This window comes from Chelon labrosus (genome assembly GCF_963514085.1).
Source record: "Chelon labrosus genome assembly, chromosome: 4".
NCBI lineage: Eukaryota > Metazoa > Chordata > Actinopteri > Mugiliformes > Mugilidae > Chelon > Chelon labrosus.
In genome coordinates, this window is record NC_140340.1 from 6,260,225 (window position 1) to 6,279,952 (window position 19,728).

Genomic DNA, 19,728 nt, shown 5'->3' on the forward strand with positions numbered 1-19,728 from the left:
TTGGATTGGATTCAGTTCTGAAGGTTGACCCTCTTCTACCGCTTCACTGAGCTCTGAGGTCAGATCTGCAGAGTAGATCCAGGTATGACCACACTACAAATGATGTCTCTCTCACTGTGTACTTGTGGGTGTCCCCTACACGTGTAAGCAACACTGTCCGCGTCGGATAAAGTGACCCGCTGTCTCCTAACGCACGGCTGAAGGCGGCGGATTGTTTCACCGCCCCGCACGGCGTCCAGATTCTCCTGGCTACGGTCGCCATGGCAACGATAAACACAGTGCGGGAGCATGCACGGTTGCCATGGGAACTGTCTACGGGAGCATAAAGAAAGGGGGACGCGGCGAGCGAGCGGACAGAGCGGCCGGGTCACCGGGGAAGTGGCACCATTAGGTTTGTGAAATTGATATTTACCGAAAAGTCGCTCGTGATTTCGTTAGAGACGCGTTTTATTGGTAGTTTCAGCGCTGTCGTAGATAGATTTGGCCTGAATTGGCGCATAAATCCATGTTCGTTCATCTTGGGGGGAAAAAAACATAGTCATATTTGTGCATGTGTTTGTATTACTGGATGTGTCAGCTATGACAGCCTCAATCAGACCAGATTAAGACGCCTGCTTGACCCAATTTACATCCCAGACCCAAGTAGGTTCCTCACATCATTGAGGTTTCTGTGTGGATTTTTCATCTGCAGGTATCATTTTTTTTTTTGGAGGGAAGAAAACAATAAAACGTATATTTATATACACATATCATCACATTACCAGTAAATCTTCAATATCCTGTAATGTGATGCTACTGTTGCTCACGTAGGTGTATTTTTCTTCCAGGCTGTGCACTGATCAGCTGTAGAGAGAATGATAAAAGAGAGTCAGTCACAAAAGCCAGGTAGGTGAAAAGACATCTTCTGACACGTGACATGCATGAGGCTGCATTCACTTTGTGCCAGTGTTGCAATCCACAGTTGCTCCGGCGGAGATGAGGCTGCGTCGCAGTGTGCCAAGCCTGCCAGCGATCAAGCCGGACAGGCTGAAAACCGCTAAAGCGCTGGTGGAGAAAGCAGTGAAGGTGATTATACGCGAGGTAACGTTTCATTGTGAACCCTCTGCGCGTTCGCTCACTGTGTCCCCTCTTTCTCTCTACGTCTCTTCCGCTCACTCTCAGTTGAGGAAAGTGTTTTCAGTGCAGGGGCCCTATCCTGTGATCCGTGCCGCCTTGCGGGCCAGAGGGTGGGTGGAACGGCGTTCGCCCCATCCGGCCCCAAGAGCACCTCATTGCCATGGCGATGAGGAGGAGGACGGGGATGATGGGGATGTCGGTGCTGATGCAGTTGGTGAGCCAAAGGGGTTTTAACAAAAGAAATTCTCTAATGAGCTAATGCTCGTGACTTTGCGACACATTGGGATCCTTCAAGTCTGCAAGGCCCAGTGCAGAAGATACAAAATAAACTGTTTTTTTTTTTTTTCTTCAAATGTTGTGGTTTATTTAAATTAGGTCCGCTACATCAGTAATGTCCACCTGTAGGTGTAAGAGCTAGAATTTCTGTTATCTCTCCTCCACAGTGTATGTGTAACTGGAGCACTACTTAGTGTAGATGGATTCACTTTCAGCTGATAAATGATACACTATATTGCCAAAAGTATTCACTCATCCATCCAAATAATTGAATTCAGGTGTTCCAATCACTTCCATGGCCACAGGTGTATGAAATCAAGCACCTAGGCCTGCAGACTGCTTCTACAAACATTTGTGAAAGAATGGGTCGCTCTCAGGAGCTCAGTGAATTCCAGCGTGGTACTGTGATAGGATGCCACCTGTGCAACAAGTCCAGTCATGAAATTTCCTCGCTACTAAATATTCCACAGTCAACTGTCAGTGGTATTATAACAAAGTGGAAGCGATTGGGAACGACAGCAGCTACAACTAGGCCACGTAGGATGACAGAGCAGGGTCAGCGGATGCTGAGGTGCATAGTGTGCAGAAGTCGCCAACTTTCTGCAGAGTCAGTCGCTACAGACCTCCAAACTTCATGTGGCCTTCAGATTAGCTCAAGAACAGTGTAGAGAGCTTCATGGAATGGGTTTCCATGGCCGAGCAGCTGCACCCAAGCCATACATCACCAAGTGCAATGCAAAGCGTCGGATGCAGTGGTGTAAAGCACGCTGCTACTGGAATCTAGAGCAGTGGAGACGTGTTCTCTGGAGTGATGAATCACGCTTCTCAATCTCGAAATCTGATAGACGAGTCTGGGTTTGGTGGTTGCCAGGAGAACGGTACTTGTCTGACTGCATTGTGCCAAGTGGGAAGTTTGGTGGAGGGGGGATTATGGTGTGGGGTTGTTTTTCAGGAGCTGGGCTTGGCCCCTGAGTTCCAGTTAAAGGAACTCTGAATGCTTCAGCATATCAAGAGATTTTGGACAATTCCGTGCTCCCAACTTTGTGGGAACAGTTTGGGGATGGCCCCTTCCTGTTCGCACCAGTGCACAAAGCAAGGTCAATAAAGACATGGAGGAGCGAGTTTGGTGTGGAAGAACTTGACTGGCCTGCACAGAGTCCTGACCTCAACCCGATAGAACACCTTTGGGATGAATTAGAGCGAAGACTGCGAGCCAGGCCTTCTCATCCAACATCAGTGTCTGACCTCACAAATGTGGTTCTGGAAGAATGGCCACAAATCCCCATAAACACACTCCTAAACCTTGTGGAAAGCCTTCCCAGAAGAGTTGCAGCTGTTATAGCTGCAAAGGGTGGGTCGACGTCATATTAAACCCCATGGATTAAGAATTTTGGCAATATAGTGTTCGTTATTTGTAACACATCACACATATCACGGACCCCTACCCTTTACACACACACTCCTGTAAGCCTGCATGCACACACTACCCCTCTCACACATACACTTGTTATCGCTTTACAGATGAAGGCGAGAAAGAGGAGAACCTTGATGACATGTATGACCTCATGGTAAGATAAAGTTTTAAGTGAACCAACTACTAACCCTGCTATCTTGCAGTGTGAAATCAAGTGCATTATTTATTTATTTATTTATGTATGTATGTATTTTGTCTCTCAGTCTCGCCTGGTTCGAAATGAAACAACGTATTTCTACTGGACGACGCGACGGGATCATATCGACTGTCGCTCTCTAAGGAATGACCAGATCACCAATCACTATGCAAATGCTGGAACTTTTACCACAAAGGTCACTTAAGAGTTTCTAATGATTGACTGGTTAAAAAAAAAAAAATGCAAGCTGCTCACCTGTTTGGTCTCAAGCTGCCTTCTCCTGTGTGTAAAACTGTGTTTCTATCAGGTGGGGCTCTGTGTTAATCTGCGCAACCTTCAGTGGTTTGACACGGCGGATCCTGACACCTTCTTCCCAAGATGCTACAGACTTGGGGCAGAGGATGAAAAGCATGCATTCATAGGTTTGCCAAGAGAAAATACCTTTCTACTTGGAAAAACAAGTTCACTTACCTTTCAATTTCTTTCCCTTGTACTTTTTGCCTGTGTTTTTCATTTTCCAAACGGAAACAAAGAGGATTTCAGGAGGACAGCATGTACCAGTCTGCTGCGACATGTGGTTGAAAAAGGAGAGAACAGCAGCTCTGAAGGTAAACATCATTTATGCAAGGTCACAAACGTCATCGAGGTGTGAGTCAAGGAGAACACAACTCTACAAAAAGCCCTTGTTCCCTCTGCAGGAGTGGATAATGTGGAGCATCAATTTGTGGGCCCAGAAATGATTGACACGGCTTTACAAGTGTGTCAAGAGTTTCTCGGTGTCTTAAAGCACGGTGACATTGACGCAGATGTCGAGACACCACCCCTGATGGAGGAACGGCAGTGGGCGGAGTTTCTGCAAGACTACTACATGGTTGTGCAGTGAGTGCGTTTTCTGGAATATACTGTACTTCTTAGGCCACATTCATTATCTCTGTGGTACTGGCTGTTCAAGTCAGCTTTATTAAACGTTTAGTTTATATACACCGATCAGGCAAAACATTATGACCACCTTCCTAATATTGTGTAGGTCTCCCTTGTCCCTCCAAAACAGTTGACTCATCAGAGAATGGACATGGGCCTTGAGGGTGTCCTGTCCTGTGGTGTCTGGCAACAGGATGTTGTTAGTGGGGGCCTTTGAGGGGAGGGGCCTCTGTGGGTCATCCCACAGATACTTGATCAGTTTGGGATCTAGTGAATTTGGAGGCCAGGTCAACACCTTGTGCTGTTCTTCATGTTGTTGTTTTTTTAGTTGTTCCTAAAGCGTTTTTGTGCCTGTATCAGGCTGCATCCTGCTGGGGATGGCTGCTGCCATCAAGGAGTGTCATTGCTATGGGGTACGGGTGTCTGGTCTGGTCTAGGTGGGTGCTACATGTCTAAGTAACATACACACGAATTAATGCCAGGTCCAAAAGTTTCCCAGCAGAGCATTGAATCGTCACAAGATGGTCAATGTTATTTACTTCTCCTTTCGGTGGTTTTAATGTTTTGGCTGATCGGTCTATATATATCTTAAAACATACCGTGCAGACTCTATTGACACGACCCAGACTATTGTACTTACAAATACCATAAAATCTACCTGATGCCACATTCTATTGAAACAGTGTTTGTATGTAGCAAAGGAGCAATAATCAGAGGCAGCAGTGTGTTTGTGGAGCGCTGCCAGGCCACGTTGGACAGCCTGCAGGAGGTTTGTCCTCAGCTGGACACAGATGGACTAAATAACATCTGGATCATCAAACCAGGTGCGAAGTCAAGAGGAAGAGGTGAGGACTTTTTCTAATAAAACAATGCCAATCTTAAATATGAATAACTGACTTAACATCACAGCTACACAGTGATGAGATACACCAATCAGCCACAGCATTATGTCCACTGACAGGAGAAGTAAATAACACTGACCATCATGTAACAATTCAATGTTCTGCTGGGAAACTTTTGGACCTGGCATTCATTCATGTGGATGTTACTTAGACATGTAGCACCTACCTAGACCAGACCAGGCACCCCCACCCCATAGCAATGGCAGCAGGAACACACACAAAAACGCTTTAGGAACAACTAAAACAGCACAAGGTGTTGACCTGGCCTCCAAATTCACTAGATCCCAAACTGATCAAGTATCTGTGGGATGATCCACAGAGGCCCCCTCCCCTTAACCGATAGGACCCAAAGGCCCCCACTAACAACACTGTGTTTCCAGACACCACAGGACACCCTCAGAAGGCTCATGTCCATTCTCTGATGAGGCACAAATGTTTTGGAGGCACAAGGGAGACGTAGACAATATTAGAAAGGTGGTCACAATGTTATGCCTGATCGGTGTATATTCAAAAACATGCTTTGTTGTTTTTTGTTCAGAATCATGAAGGAATGTTGTTGACAACAAAATACTGGTACTTTACTTACAAGGTCACCTGAAACACTATGTCCTCTTATTTTTGAGTTTTTCATTCAGTCCAAATTGCAGCTGTGACAGGTTTAGTAAATTCTGGTGTCTTTTTTTTCCTCCACATCATTCAAAAAATGTCAAATTAGGCATTATGTGTATGAATCGCTTGGATGAGATTTTGGCACTCGTGGACACTGACAGAGGCCTGATGAAGGAGAGTAAGTGGGTGGTTCAGAAATACCTGGAGCGCCCCCTGTTGGTCCATGGCACAAAGTTTGACCTCCGTCAGTGGTTCCTTGTTACTGACTGGAACCCTCTGACTGTCTGGTTCTACAAGGAGTGCTACCTACGGTTTTCCACTCAGCCCTACTCAACGAAAACTCTGGACAGGTCAGACAAGGTTTAGACAATCAGTGCAAATATGACTGAATAAAACCGCAAACTAAAATTATTTTCAAGGCTTACCTTGTTGGTTATTTTCCTCAGCTCAGTCCATCTGTGCAATAACTCTATCCAGAAGCACTTTCCGCCATCATGCAACCGCCATCCAGGAGTGCCTGAGGACAACATGTGGTCATGCTCTCAGTTTCAGTCTTTTCTGAAGTGTCAGGGCCGCGAGGCAGAGTGGGAATCAGTGGTTGTACCAGGCATGCAGAAAGCAGTGGTCCATGCTCTACAAACAGCCCAAGATCTGGTTGAGCCCCGGAAGGCAAGCTTTGAGCTTTATGGAGCTGATTTTATGTTGGGTAGAGATCTGAGGCCTTGGCTTCTGGAGATCAATGCCAGTCCGACTATGGCCTGTTCCACCTCTGTGACTGCACGGCTCTGCCCTGCTGTGCAGGTGGACACATTGAGGGTTGTACTAGACCGACGAACTGATCCTAGTGCTTACACAGGAGGGTTCCAGCTAATCTACAAACAGGTTAGACTATCTTTAGAGTCAATGTGTGTTTATTTCCTGGGTAATTCCACTGGATAATAGTACTATATAAAATTTGCTGATTAATGTTTTTTACTTCATCACCTTTCCAGGCTCCAGTTGAAGTTCCTCAGTATGTGGGAGTAAACCTGCTGGTGGAAGGAGCCCCCATAAGGCGACCCAGACCTCTGCTTCAAAGACAGACTGTTATTTCTGACGCACCTCTCACAGTTCAGTTTACCACAGACCAGTCGTTTTCAGAGAAGACTGAAACAAGACCTAAACTATCAGGTCAGAAGCCACACACAGTTTCTGCTTTTCGCCGTTCAGGAAAAGAGAACCAAGAGAAAAAGCGGCAGCTGACATGTACCTCTGAAAAGAGGGGTCATGAAGTGAGAGTTGAAGTTCAGGACACCCCCAGTGTTCGCAGGTCCTGCCGCAGTATGGCATATGAACAGCCTTTGGTGATACACACTGAACCTCAGAGGAAAGCACGACGGTTGGGGTCAAGCCGACATGTCAACAGAACAACCCTTGTGCCAAGGAGTTTTTCCTTTACCCTCAGCCCTCTTCACAGTAAGTCAGAGGCTAAACCTCATAGAGTGGGCATCTCCAGATCCTTCCTTCCCCAGACAAACTTTGAGCCCCAACACAGGATTCCCCCCCGGGTCTTTCCTTCATTCCAAGGTCCTCTTCCTAGCCTGGAGGTCTTTCGGTTGCGACCAAATATAGTGGCTGGAACTACTGTCTGTCGTAATTCAGCCTTTACATCTCACCCCAGAATCCACAAGCATCAGTTATATCCCCAATCTCAAAGGCAAGGCATTGCCATATTTGAAAGAGACTACACAGAGGAACATAATTGTTAGAGGGACAAGAAGATGGAAAGCAGACAGAGATGGTGAAGAGGTTTTGTCAGAATATTTTTTAGTCTGAATAACACAATACCTTCCTAAAGGTTTTTGCACCCTTCACAATTTCCTAAATTTTTGCATAAAAATTACTCAAAACATCAGTGGATTTTCACACAAGTTCTGACAGTAGACAAAGAAAACCCAATCAAACAAATGAAACAAAAATACTATAAGTATTTGTTTAATCAGGTAAATGGGCCAATATCACTGTGAGGTGCAAAAGTACCTTTAAAGTCAAATTAGTGTCAATCTGTTCAGACGCGTTTCCAGTCAATGTAATGAGACTCAGGTGTGGTTCGGTGCCCTGTTTTTTTTGTTGTTTTTTTTAAATGGATTTGTCACAGTCTGTTCTCACAATACATGTTTGTGGCAGTGTATGATGGCACAGTCAAAGCTTTAGAGGACCTCACAGAAGGAGTTGTTGTTGATCATCAGACTGGAAAACGTTACAGAACAGTCTCCAAAGAGTTTGGAGTCAGACAGACTATGAACAAAAGAAGGAGATTTAAGACAACTACGGGTTGAACGACTTCAGATTTTTAAAAGTCGACTATTACGTGGTAAAAGCCGAGCGGAAGTCGACTAGTCGCCGATGACGTCACTAATAAAAACAGTAGAAAGTAAAAAATCTATATGGATCTACTTCCGTCTCTCGCATTGGTGCATTCACTGACATCAGGGACAAAACAAACACGTTCTACACAGCAGCAATATCAACTAATAGAACACAACAGAACTGAACAGAAACACATGAGCTTATCAATACTGTGCGCCTTAGATATGTAGCACCGTCAATAGCATTTAATGCTAACTACTCCAGAGCGCGTTGCAAGAAAGGATAATGTAGCCGGGATAAAAACCAAAAATGCGATATTTCTCCAAAGTATTTTCCGTGTACAGCAGTTACAGTTCTAATAACAATGACAATGACACTCACCAGCAAATTGTTGATTTGCAGCTTCCTTCTCTCTGTAATCGCACGCCGTTTGGTGAAGTTGTTAATTGACTTTTGTCCAGATGATTTGGACCGTTCCTCTGCTGGCGTTAGCTGATGCCTTTCAGTGCACTGCAGTAGTAGGCTACTTTTGTTGTATTTCAGGACTGACTTACATATTCTGCATGTTACGGTAGTATGGGCTTCATCTCTAGTAAAGTATTTCCACACACTCGATGAACCACCCTACTGGGCTCCTCGCCTGTTACCTCGGCGGCTTCCATGTTGTTATTGTCACGTGATCAGTGACTAGTCGACATGGTAATCATGGCACAGTCATGGCACAGTGTCAAGTCGACAAATCGACTAGTCTGTACAACCCCTACTCTCCACAGGAGTGGTCGACCTGCGAAGATCACTCCAAAATCAAGGTGCATAATATTCTGAGAGGTCACAAAGGAACCCAGGGTAACTTCTCAGCAACTAAGGGCCTCTCTCACACTGGCTAATGTTAATGTTCATGAATCCACCATCAGGAGAACACTAAACAACCATAGTGGCAGAGTGGCAAAGACAGCTCTCCAGAAAGAACATTTCTACCCATCTGCAGTTTGCTAAATATCATGTGGCCATGCCAGGAGACTATTGGAAAGACGTTTTGTTTTGTTTGGTTTAAATGAGAGGCACATGTCTGGAGACGAAACAACACTGCATTCCAGCATCTGAACTTCATCCAGTCCATGAAACATGGAGGTGGTAAACTCCTTATTTGGGGCTGTTTTACTGCATCTGGGCCAGGATGACTTGCCATCACTGATGGACCAATGAATTCTGAACTATACTCGCAAATTTTAAAAGTAAGTGTTGGGATGTCTGTGTGTGAGCCGAATCTTAAATAAAGAATGGTTAAAGAACAAAGTTAATGTTTTGGAATTGCTCAGGCAAAGTGATGACCTTAATCCAATAGAAATGTTATAGAAGGACATGAAGCAAGCAGTTATGTGAGGAAACGCACCAACATCTCAGAACTGAAGTGGTTCTGTCCTGAGGAATGGGCTATCTATCTATCTATCTATCTATCTATCTATCTATCTATCTATCAACCCATCGGACACAAAGCTCCCCCCCACCCACTAACAACATTGTGTTGCCAGACACCACAGGACACCCCCAGAAGGCCCATGTCCATTCTCTGATGAGTCACAACTGTTTTGGAAGCACAAGGGAGACCTATACGATACTGGGAAGGTGGTCATAATGTTAAGCCTGGTCAGTGTTATCTCTAAACAGCATGTAAGTATTTAAGCTGTCCAGCAGGTGGCAGTAAATGTTCAGTTATTAGACAGCATGTTTGATCAGCGCATTAACCAAGTAATGGCAGTGAGAGGGGAGTAAGAGCACAGAAAATGAAATATTTAAATATTCAAAACTTCAGCGCTCATGATAAAGCCAGACCTCTGCTTGGTTAAAAGGAATTTCTCGATTCATTTATTACCAATTCACATTTAATTTTTCACATATTTAAAAGTAATTAACCCGTTACAATCTAAATTCTGTTTGTTAAACTGCCAAGATCAACATGACTAAAAATATATATATTTTTGTTGGCCCTTATTTAGCTTGACAGAAATAGCAACAAATATTACATGTAACTACAGAAATGCAGTAGTTACATAATCATCCAAATCACTGGGACTACAGGTCCCACCTACTGAAACGACCCTTATAGATATTAGGTGTGAACTAAATTTCCCCACCGGGATCAACAAAGTCTTATCTTAACTGTCATGGGTGAACGCTTATTTAAAATTGTCTTGCGGATGGCATCTCGTGACAAAAGTGAGACATGCAACTCCTCCTCAGTCAAATGAACAGAAATCAACTTCAAAGGAACCACTCTAAAAGGTATTAGTAACTTTTAAGTTGCCAGCCTGTGGGCTTAGGCTTCAGTTTCTGTAAATAAACCAGATGTGCGATGAATCGACTTCACTCCCACAGCCCAGGAAGAGCAGCAGCGGCAGCAGCTACAAGAATAATACGCAGTCGGAAAGATTGCGAGGATGGGCATGTGTGGAACTGCCCTGGGACAAACCTATGATCAAGGTGCAATCACATAGCGGAAAAATGCTATCACACAACATGAGAGAATGGTGATAAGTAGGATTTGTTGTGGTTTATACTAGTACTACTACATGTTATGAGGGCTCTAGAGAGAATCTGGAATAACACCATTTACTGTCGAATAACACCATTTACTGGATCCTGATTGTTGACTCTGGGGATTAACTGTAACATCTTACACTCATGTGTTTACTTGTGTGTTTGAATTAGTGGGCACAGACGGTTAACCAGCAGGAGAGCCGGGCTACAGATCCGCCATTACATAAGTGTTCCCTGTTCTCGCTCTTTCATACACACACAGTCGAAGCCAATTTCCACGGGAAAAAAAAAAAACTTTATTAATACACTTATATAATGTATATCAACATTTATAGACAAAATATGTACATCAAACATCTTTCATGTAGGTCCCAAAATATAAAATCTCAAGTACCTCTTTCTATAGAAAACTAGTCTTCTGGTAAAACGTTTACATTCACTTCTCCCCTCCTTACTCCTTTGTCTCCAGTATTCATACGCAGTACAGAGAATAAACATCTGAGATTTATCGGCTTTTCACGAGTAAAAGGCAACAGCAAGAACAAACACCGGGTTTGACTTGAGCAGAAACAGATGTCGAGTATGCAGACCAGGTCCAGCACAGTGCTACAGTATGTACACAGATTCTGAGTACACAACATGTCCACGCTCGGCCCGCCCTCCCGTCTCTCGGGGCGGACGGAGCGCAAGAACGGGGTATCAAAAATAGAAATGTACAAGAAGTCTATGAACAATAGTTACAGAAAAAAAAATAAAAATCCATCTCGGGTTCGTCTGTTTGTCGGCGAAAAACAAGACGTCTCATTCGATGCGGCCGTGTGGGGGCCCGTTGCTTCTTTGTACCCTTACTCTCGTCTGTACACGCTTGAGCGACCGTTTGAAAAGGGCATTTTCAGTAATGGCGAGCAAAGGACATAGGCAACAAACTTTGGGTGACACATTAACCGCTAACATTTGGTGCAACAGTTACAAGTACAAGATGGGCGTGTTTTTACCGCAACAGCTACAAGTGAGATGCGTCAGTGTCGCCGGCGTTTACACTTTTAACAGCAGCATGTAAAACATTTCTTTCTTTACATTCAACCAGGTGTATAGGTGTGTGTGTGTGTATATGTGTGTGTGTGTATAAGTGTGTGCAGGGCAGGTCCAGTTCATATGATACATTTATACTGAGGATTATCACTGAGCATTGAACATTCAACCAGAGCTTTGCATTCCCTCCAAACGTGGATGGATGCTGCTCTCGCCTTTCTCTCCTCGATCATTTCTACACGTCCTCTCTTTCGCTGTTTGACCTCCGCGCTGAGGAAAAGAGGAGATGAATGATTGGAGTGGATTATGGGACAGCTCAGTCACGTTTTCCGCCTCACTACTGCCTCGGCCTTTGTTACTGGAACAGGATTATCTCTTTCCCTCTTCCTTCTTCTCTCAGTCTTTGGTTTCCAGGTTGAGGGGCGGTACCTGCTTAAGCGCCTGAAGGAGCGCAGGGGAGTCCATGGGGGTCTGGGATATGGCTGGGGCTGGAGAGCCTCCCCGGGGAGACAGCACTAGTTGAGGTGGTCTTTCGCTGGTCATGGCAGATGAGGAGCCTCCCATGCCAGGGTAGAGCATGGGCACAGCCCCGGGGTACCAGCATTTCTCCAGCATTGGCAGGTAAGCTGCAGCAGAAGGTGGAATGAGGTAGAATGGCATGCAGAGGGGGTGTTGAGGAGGAGGCGCGTGGCTAGGGGACACGCTCATGTAGCTACCGTAGCCGCTGGAGGATGATGAAGTTGACGATTCTCCACCCGAGAGCAGCTCATCCTCGGACGACTCCACCCGGGGCCGTTTGTGGCGCGGCTCATCGTCCTCCTGCTTGATCCCAGAGCTCTGCCTGTCGCCCAGCGGTCGCTTCTGCTGGCTCTCCTGACCGTAATAATCTGGGCGTCCCTGCGGCGCGCCGGATTCAGTTTTCTCCAGCTCGCCGCCGTAGCCGCTGTCTGTGTCCGTGTCGCTGCCGCTCTGCTCGCTGCTCGCCGGCGCGTACACCCGCTGGATGACCGGCACACAGTTCCTCCCGTAGCCCTCGCTGGGTTTAGGGGGTAGGCCGGTGGGCATCTCCTTGTGAGGCTGGCGCTGGTGGTAGGTGGGGATTTCCTCGGGGCGAGGGCTGAGAGGGGTGCGGGGTCGGCTCGGACTTTGCAGCACCTCCGCAGATAATTTGTGGAGGTGACTGATGACATGGGATGGTGTGAAGTCTCCATCGGTTTCGTGACTGGCTAAATACTGAAGAACCTCTTTGGCACACACATGGAAGCCAGAGCGAAACATCTCCTCGGATTTCTCCTGGGTGACAGGAGGCTGCTCTGTAAACACAATAAGAAAGCACGTGGTCAGAAAACCTCCAACTTTGCCAGTTAGATTTTTTAGTACATTTCCGAACGGCTATCTTTGAAGTCGCGCATTTGCCTGCAGTTCTGCATAATACTCTCATTATGCGTTTGTTTGAACAATTTGCATTCTGTCCCAACAAAAACCATCCTGTCCTGCGTGTGCATTTGTGGGGGTGTGTGTAAATGATCTGCAGCTCACCGATTTGCATGCCGCTCTGCAGGGCCAGGATCTTCTGCTGCTGCTGCTCCAGAAGAGAGGTGAGGGCTTTCACATGCTTAAGCGTAAGCTCTAAAACCACAGCCTTCTCCAGATGGCCCAGAGTCTGAGGGAGACACACAGAGTCAGCACATCCTCCACCTCTTATACAACACTCACGAAACAGGATCTGCAAGCCCAGCACACATCACCTACGGTATCACATGTTACCCCGAGCATTATTCGAAGTGTTTTGCGTAAATTAAACTGAGCTGAGCTTTTGAAATCCCCAAAATTAAACAACAGGAGAGGAGACTCATTCCCTTTAGTGTGAGCTGTCCTTCAGGAGGAGCTGCTGACGCACGCAGCGCACAGATGTAATACCGCCGAGCAGCCACTCGGTGGTGCATGCCACTAAAAGTACAGTCAATCACGTTATCCCTCCCAGCCACAGAGTGAACTTACCGTGAGTTTCAGGTGCTCGGGCAGCAAATCCTTCAACTGTGCGATGCACTCGTTTATCCGGTCACGTCTCTTCTTCTCGATGAGTCTGTGGGGCAGTTTGTAGGTTTCCTGCAGGGGACGCACAAGAGAACGCTGTGTGAATTTCGGCTGACCCGAGAGCCGATCACGATCAGAGGCGGTTACACAGATAGGGAGGAATCCAGGAGTTATGTCATAGCAGAAATTGGGTCAACCATTTATGGGACTCGAGAAAGAAGCGCTGGCAGCCTAACGCTGCCCTCGCAGTTTACACGTTTGAAGCAAATGTAAAAAAAAAAAAAAAATAATAATAAGGCAAATAAAAACAGAAAGAATGTAACCAACCTTGCTTTCTTCTCCTCTCTTCATCCCCCTCCTGGGTTTATAAACGTACATGGGGAAATCCATCCTACAGAAAGACGCACAGAGAGCAGGAAGGAATTAGATAATGGTTTGGTGACGCGCACAGCTCGGGATAAATAAGAGATCGAGTGGCGTTTGAGGAAAAGGCTGCACATTCTAGTGAAGGGCATGTTTTCAAAGTGTAACTTACCCCTGCACGTCTGACAGATCAGCCTGGTGTTTGGACAGAGGTGGTGGTTGCGCGCTTGGAATTCGCTCCATTCTTTGTAGTCCAATAACGCCGTCAAAGTACTTCTCCGGTCGAGAGACGCAAATAAAAACGCACTAATTTACGCGCGGTGGTTTAGGAACTAAACCAGAATGCTTCTTAAAAAAATAAAATAAATAAATGCTCGAAAATGTTCACTGATTTCTCAGTTTACACATCAGCCGCGTTGATGAAAATATTGTTTTTTTTGTTTTAGGTGCGAAAATGGTTTCAAGTTAGTCCCTGTGATTTCCACGCAATGGTCCCGCAGCAGAAGGAAGTCAGCCGTCTTGGTGGCGCGTCGGGAAAGTGGGGGAGGACAGAGCGACGAGTTAAATAAACCCTCTGACTCTCCGCTCAGCCTGACCTACCTCTATCACATGAGGCTCACGTGTTAAACGGCGCTGTCTCCTCGGCTGGAGGACGGCCCCCTTTCTACAGATAAGGAGCTTCTGTGGGCGGTCGGCGGGCGGACGTCAGGGCGGGGAGGCGGCGCATGTCGGATCCCGTGTACCACCATGCTGAAGTGTATGGAAACAAGGCTGAGCGCCGCGAACGTGCTGGCACCGGACCAGTTCAGCGGAGTTCGACGGGCCCGGGGGGGGGGGCTGGGAGGGGGGCACCGGAGGCGAGCGGGCACTGCACCCGGTGCCAGCACGAAATGTGCAATAAACGCAAAAGATAACAGACACCACAACAAATAAGATGATTGTCATCTAGAAACCACAAAATATGAAGCTCAGTACAGTCACTCACTCTGGTTCTGTGCAGGTTTTAGAAATAGTATGCAATGTGAGCAGCGCCAGTAAGATATTTTAATGCTGATTTTTTTTTATTTTTTTATTATTATTATTATTATTATTTTAAGATATGACACGTGCCAACAATTGTGCATAAAGAAGCAGTAACTCCCTCGTTTGCGCAGTGCAATTACTATCTCGCAACAAGAAGAGCGTCTATTGTTATTGTCATCATTATTATCATTAATCCAAGGATTTCTGGGCGAACGGCGCGGTCACGGTGGGAGAAGCACGTGCACCGGTGCGTGGACGACTCGAGGGGGGTGAGTTTGTTGTCATGAGGCAGCGCCCTCTCGTCACGTTGATCTCCTCATGGCCCCGGGAGCCCGCTGAGCGCACAGGGCACATCCAGCACATCCAGCTCAGTCAGGCTGCACACGGTGGCTGCACCTGTCGGCTGCGGGCTTCAGGCACAAGGCAGACATGCTTATGGTAAATAAGAAGGTGGACATGGAAACACTCAAGGGATATTCCCCATAGAAATAATCTTAAAGGTCTAATAAGGGAAAAACACAATGGAGTTTATTTTTCTTTATATGAAAATGTGATGGTTTCTCCAGATCTACTATTATTATTATTATTATTATTATTATTTTTTTTTTTAATAATCAGATTTTATTTTATTTTCAGAACGTATCAACAATGCATTTAAGCATACATCATTAAGTAGTGATCTGAGCTAGGGGAGAAAATGAATAACCAAATTCAAATAGGTAGAAAAAGAACCAAGAAAAAAAAGGGAATTAGAACAGCAACCTGTCAACAAATGAGCAAAAATGCGTCCTTGTACCTGTTAAGAAATATTTTTGGGACCTTCTAAGCCAGTGTTTCCCCTCTGGACAGTTTCACTTAGACCCGTAGGAAGGTAATCCACTGAAGGCCGCCATATGTCCACGAAAGCGTCGTCATTTCCTTTTAAATTAGCACTTAGTCTTTCCATAGGGAAAAACTCTTTGTACCACTGAGTTACGGTGGGAGGTTTCTCATATTTTCCAGCCAAAAATAAGAGATTATTGAGTAATGTTGCTCTTTTTGCTCCCACAACTCTATTCAGAGGCGGCAGCCCCAATAGGAACTGGCCTGGATCTTTACATATCCTGTGTTTAAATATTGCTGTCACTTCCTTAGACACACATGGCCAGAATTTTGATATTCTTGGACAGCTCCAGAAGCAGTGTATACATGTCCCACTTGTTAATTTACATTTAAAGGGGAACTACTGTTTTTTACAACTTAGACCTTATTTCTGGCATAAAATTCGATCGTTTACTCACCCATATAACTTTTGTGTAATTTGTAGTCCTTCGGGAGATATTTAGATCCGCGTATATCCATATAGTAGGAGTGACTGGGGCACCGAAACGCAGTCTCTAAATAACGCATTATCTGCGGCGAAACTCGTTCGTTTCACCAATATTTGTGAGGTTCTGAGGTTGTGGACGAACCATAGCAGCAGCAAATTACTGGTAAACAAGCGGGTGTGCGCGGCGCTCAGAGATGACATCATCCAGGTCAGAAGACATCATCCAGGGTCTGTAGGTCAATCTACAGAACCCGGATAATGATAACAGTTAACTCCGGACTCAACGGGGAATAGCACTAGCGTACGATAACAAAATATTGGCGAAATGAATGAGTTTCACGGCAGATAATGCGTTATTTAGAGGCTGCATTTCGGTGCCCCATTCACTCCCACTATATGGATATACGCTGATCTAAATATCTCCCGAAGGAATACAAATTACACAAAAGTTATATGGGTGAGTAAACGATCGTATTTTATGCCAGAAATAAGGTCCAGGTTGTAAAAAACAGTAGTTCCCCTTTAAGGCACAATCGTGATGAATCTATTAGGGTCTATCCAAAAAACTGACTGAGAACCTTCACAGACATCTATTAGGGTCAATTTCTTTCATAACACGAGGCGTCCTGTGCTGTCTATGAGTGTTCTATATTAAGTTTCTTTAAATTAATCGCTGAGAAACAGAGTGAGTGGTCCGAGTACATCCCTAAGAAGCATCATCATCTACACTAATCTACTATTATCATTGTTAAGTTTTATACATCTTATACAACTATAATCAAGCCTAAGTCACCTGGACACAGCAGCCGTCTGTAAATGTCACATGCAAATAGGAAGTGTGGCTTCATCGTCAGGTCAGACAAGGACTTACAGCAGCTAACTGTTCCTTCTGGTTAAAGACAGTCTGAATTAATGTCCCGTTAAGAAGCTTAAATTGCATCACCCTGCAACCACCCTCTTTTCCTTCCAGCTCTTCTTTGCTTTTTACATGTTTTTTATTATAATTATTTTTAAAACCTCAAATTATATTTAGCAGAATCCCTGCAGCAAGTGAATCACATGGATTCACGCTGCTAAAGGTTCGGCGTGTTTATTGATTTCAGGATATCTTTTCGAGATAGAGACAGACTCCAGCCTTGAGTCAGAAAGCCACACAGGCGACTTCTAACGGTGTTTCGAAAAGTACAGCATGTTTTCTTTTCTTCACTTTTAATCAATAGTTTCTAAAAGCCACATTGACAGCTTTTACTGTAACGCCTGTTCCTAGAAATTCCTAGAGTGAACAAAATAAGAATGAGACAGGCTGCCGCACTCAGTAAATACAAAATGAACATAATGCAGGTCGCAGTGAGTCAGCTGTAATTAAATAGCAGCCATGATGGAAAGCCCCTTAAAGACGGCCGGGGGGGCATGTAACACAATTAAATGTGGACTTGGATCTCTAGAAATCCTGACAATGACGGCGTTATTTCAGTTCACTTACAGATTTTATAACATTCTTGCAAATTATCGTTGGGGGAAGTACCTTTTATTGTTTTCAGCATAAGCCAAAGGGTTTTTTCTATTTGTATTATATGTGATAAATCAAAATCAAAAGTTGTACAACTTTAAAAACATTTCAGAATATAAAATCCTCTAAACGTAAAGCGTACGTTATTATAGTCTTACATCTTGGGAGAAAATCCAAATAAAAGGCACATAAACGGTCTGAAATTCTCTAATTCTCGCGTGTTGACATGAAATCCAAAAAAGGTCAAATTAAAAGCAGAGAATGTGCAACCCCCGGTATTTGCACAACACGTTTCCTCATGCAACATGACTACACGATGTGCATTTCCTCATTTGAGGACGACCTTTGAGGAAGATTTCTGATTCAGCCCTCTGGCAATTCCCAAATTCGGGCTCTTCAGTCATCTGCAGCGGGGCAGAAGGAAGAAGCCACTCGAGCCGTCGTTAAATGAGCGCTTACATTCCGTGAAATATCAAAAATAAACTGCACGGCAGCGGCTGGGGGGAAAACACCAAATCTGCATTTCCTTCAGCATCACATTGGTTCTGGCCTTCCTCTTGATTCCTCTGCTGATGCAGATGCTGTTTTCAACCGACAGATTACTTCACACTTTTTTTTTTTTTTTATTTTTATTTAAATAGACTCCAAGAATGGAATGTACACAATTTAGACACAAACCATTAATTAGTATAAAAGTTAAGTTTGGTCAAGCAGCACTCCAAATCTGTTCATTCTTTTTTTTTTTTTTTTGTTTCCTCACATACAACACTCAGTCCATCCATCCTCTTGTGAATGTTTTACAAAGTGACCAACAAAAAGTCAACGGTGTGCTACACAAAACGTCAGTGCTTAGGACTAAATGCAATAAAGGAAGGTTAAATAAATCAGTGCCGACATACCAAGGAAGAGGAATAAAGCAAATATATAACGCTGCTCCCAAATGACTGAATTGACTTATGGGACTCTGGCCGTTAAACGCAACGCGGATCTGACTGCAGGGTGAAGCAATAACACAATTTGCTCCGGCTCTGTGGTATCTTCATATAGTTCCTTATTCCAACGAAGAGTTTTAGAAAGGGGTTGTATCAGGTCAGAATTACTTATCTCCACAGAAAGCCTTTTGTCATCTAAACTGTCCTAGAACATGCAGGACCTTCATTTGAGATTACAAAGAATAAAAAAACAAAAAAAACAAAAAAACACTTGCACTCAAGATAAAAAGAAAAAACATTGTATGGGTTTTATAACATAATTTAGAGGCTTTGGAAAAAGTATAGTGACCCCTTCGCATTTGTTTTACAGGTATAGTTTGTCGTCATATTTTAAATATAATAAGATAAAGCGTTTCAAATTTCAAATACAAAAGAATTTCCCAAAACAAAAGTAGACGTTGCATATTATGTATCATTCCTATTGCTGTCAGGTGAAATGTGTTGTTATGGGTTCAAACAAACCTTCAAATTCCACACGTGACCTGAGTTTGCTGGTGCAACGCCGAGGGTCAAAACCTCGATGCAAGGCCACTTGAGGGGAACGCTCCCTCGGGAACAATGGCTGAACTTTGGCGCACTGTCGGAGCGGTCCGAAGCAGAAGGCAAACAGGGTAGTAAAGCGGAAGTCTGTGTCTTAAAACTCACGGGACTGGCTTCTCGGGGGGTGGTGGTTGGGGTCCCGAGGCACTTCGCGCACGCTCCTCCCACACGGACACATCCACACCGGAGAGCGCGATAACTTAGGCCCCACACGGACACTCAGAAGCATGCCTGCTGAAGCAACGTACTCTAGGAGTGTCTGGTGCGGAATCGCAACCAGACATGGACTTAAATACGTACTAGAGAAGGACATTCTCCTGGCTGACGCGCACTGTTACGAGGCACTAGTGGGACTGACCCCAGGGGCCCTCAGGCGGGCTGCTGGGGGTTGATGTTCATGTGTGGAGGGTGGCCGAGGAGTCCGATTCGTTGCTTCTGCTTCCTCTGCTCTGTCATCTGGACAAAAAAAAAAAAAAAACAGGACAAAACAGAAGAGAATAGAGACTTCAATCAGCGCGGATTCAAAGAGTGAATTCTAAAGTTGTTTGTATTGTGCAACTGCAATGGAGTGCACATGTAGGCGTGCAAGCGTGCAGAGGAT

General features: G+C 44.9%; 3 protein-coding genes across 8 annotated transcripts in view; 1 reads left to right on the forward strand and 2 right to left on the reverse strand.

Moving 5' to 3' along the window:
- Positions 1–288: 288 nt before the first annotated feature.
- Positions 289–7,236, forward strand: ttll3 (tubulin tyrosine ligase-like family, member 3; the record flags this gene model as incomplete). The annotated part of the gene is made up of 12 exons (XM_084542899.1): positions 289–391; positions 926–1,065; positions 1,162–1,330; positions 2,914–2,960; positions 3,070–3,198; positions 3,310–3,424; positions 3,536–3,610; positions 3,656–3,881; positions 4,620–4,768; positions 5,541–5,784; positions 5,881–6,316; positions 6,427–7,236. 12 exons carry the CDS (start codon positions 289–291, stop codon positions 7,180–7,182), a joined length of 2,589 nt encoding a protein of 862 aa, XP_084399025.1. The 3' UTR covers positions 7,183–7,236.
- A 3,363-nt stretch (positions 7,237–10,599) lies between these two features.
- On the reverse strand, positions 10,600–14,370 carry LOC311486419 (class E basic helix-loop-helix protein 40-like). The gene is made up of 5 exons (XM_084542264.1): positions 13,926–14,370; positions 13,718–13,781; positions 13,355–13,462; positions 12,893–13,016; positions 10,600–12,666 (listed from the first exon to the last, which is right to left on the reverse strand). The coding sequence occupies exons 1-5, from the start codon at positions 13,994–13,996 to the stop codon at positions 11,750–11,752; spliced, it is 1,284 nt and encodes a 427-aa protein (XP_084398390.1). The 5' UTR covers positions 13,997–14,370; the 3' UTR covers positions 10,600–11,749.
- A 3,756-nt stretch (positions 14,371–18,126) lies between these two features.
- Positions 18,127–19,728, reverse strand: part of LOC311487562 (inositol 1,4,5-trisphosphate-gated calcium channel ITPR1) — an 80,214-nt gene continuing 78,612 nt past the window's right edge. For all 6 annotated transcript variants that reach the window (XM_084543879.1, XM_084543876.1, XM_084543880.1 and 3 more), the window contains one exon: positions 18,127–19,583. In XM_084543879.1, the coding sequence (XP_084400005.1) occupies positions 19,497–19,583 (87 nt within the window). In that variant the 3' untranslated portion in view covers positions 18,127–19,496. The remainder of the gene's footprint in view (positions 19,584–19,728) is intronic.

Bases quoted from the DNA above. Each gene is read 5' to 3' on its own strand.
- LOC311486419 (XM_084542264.1), bottom strand. From the start codon at position 13,996: ATGGAGCGAATTCCAAGCGCGCAACCACCACCTCTGTCCAAACACCAG. The intron at 13,782-13,925 runs GTAAGTTACACT...GTCTTTCTGTAG, and splicing joins GATCTGTCAGACGTGCAGGG to GATGGATTTCCCCATGTACG. The intron at 13,463-13,717 runs GTTGGTTACATT...CGTCCCCTGCAG, and splicing joins AGAGAGGAGAAGAAAGCAAG to GAAACCTACAAACTGCCCCA.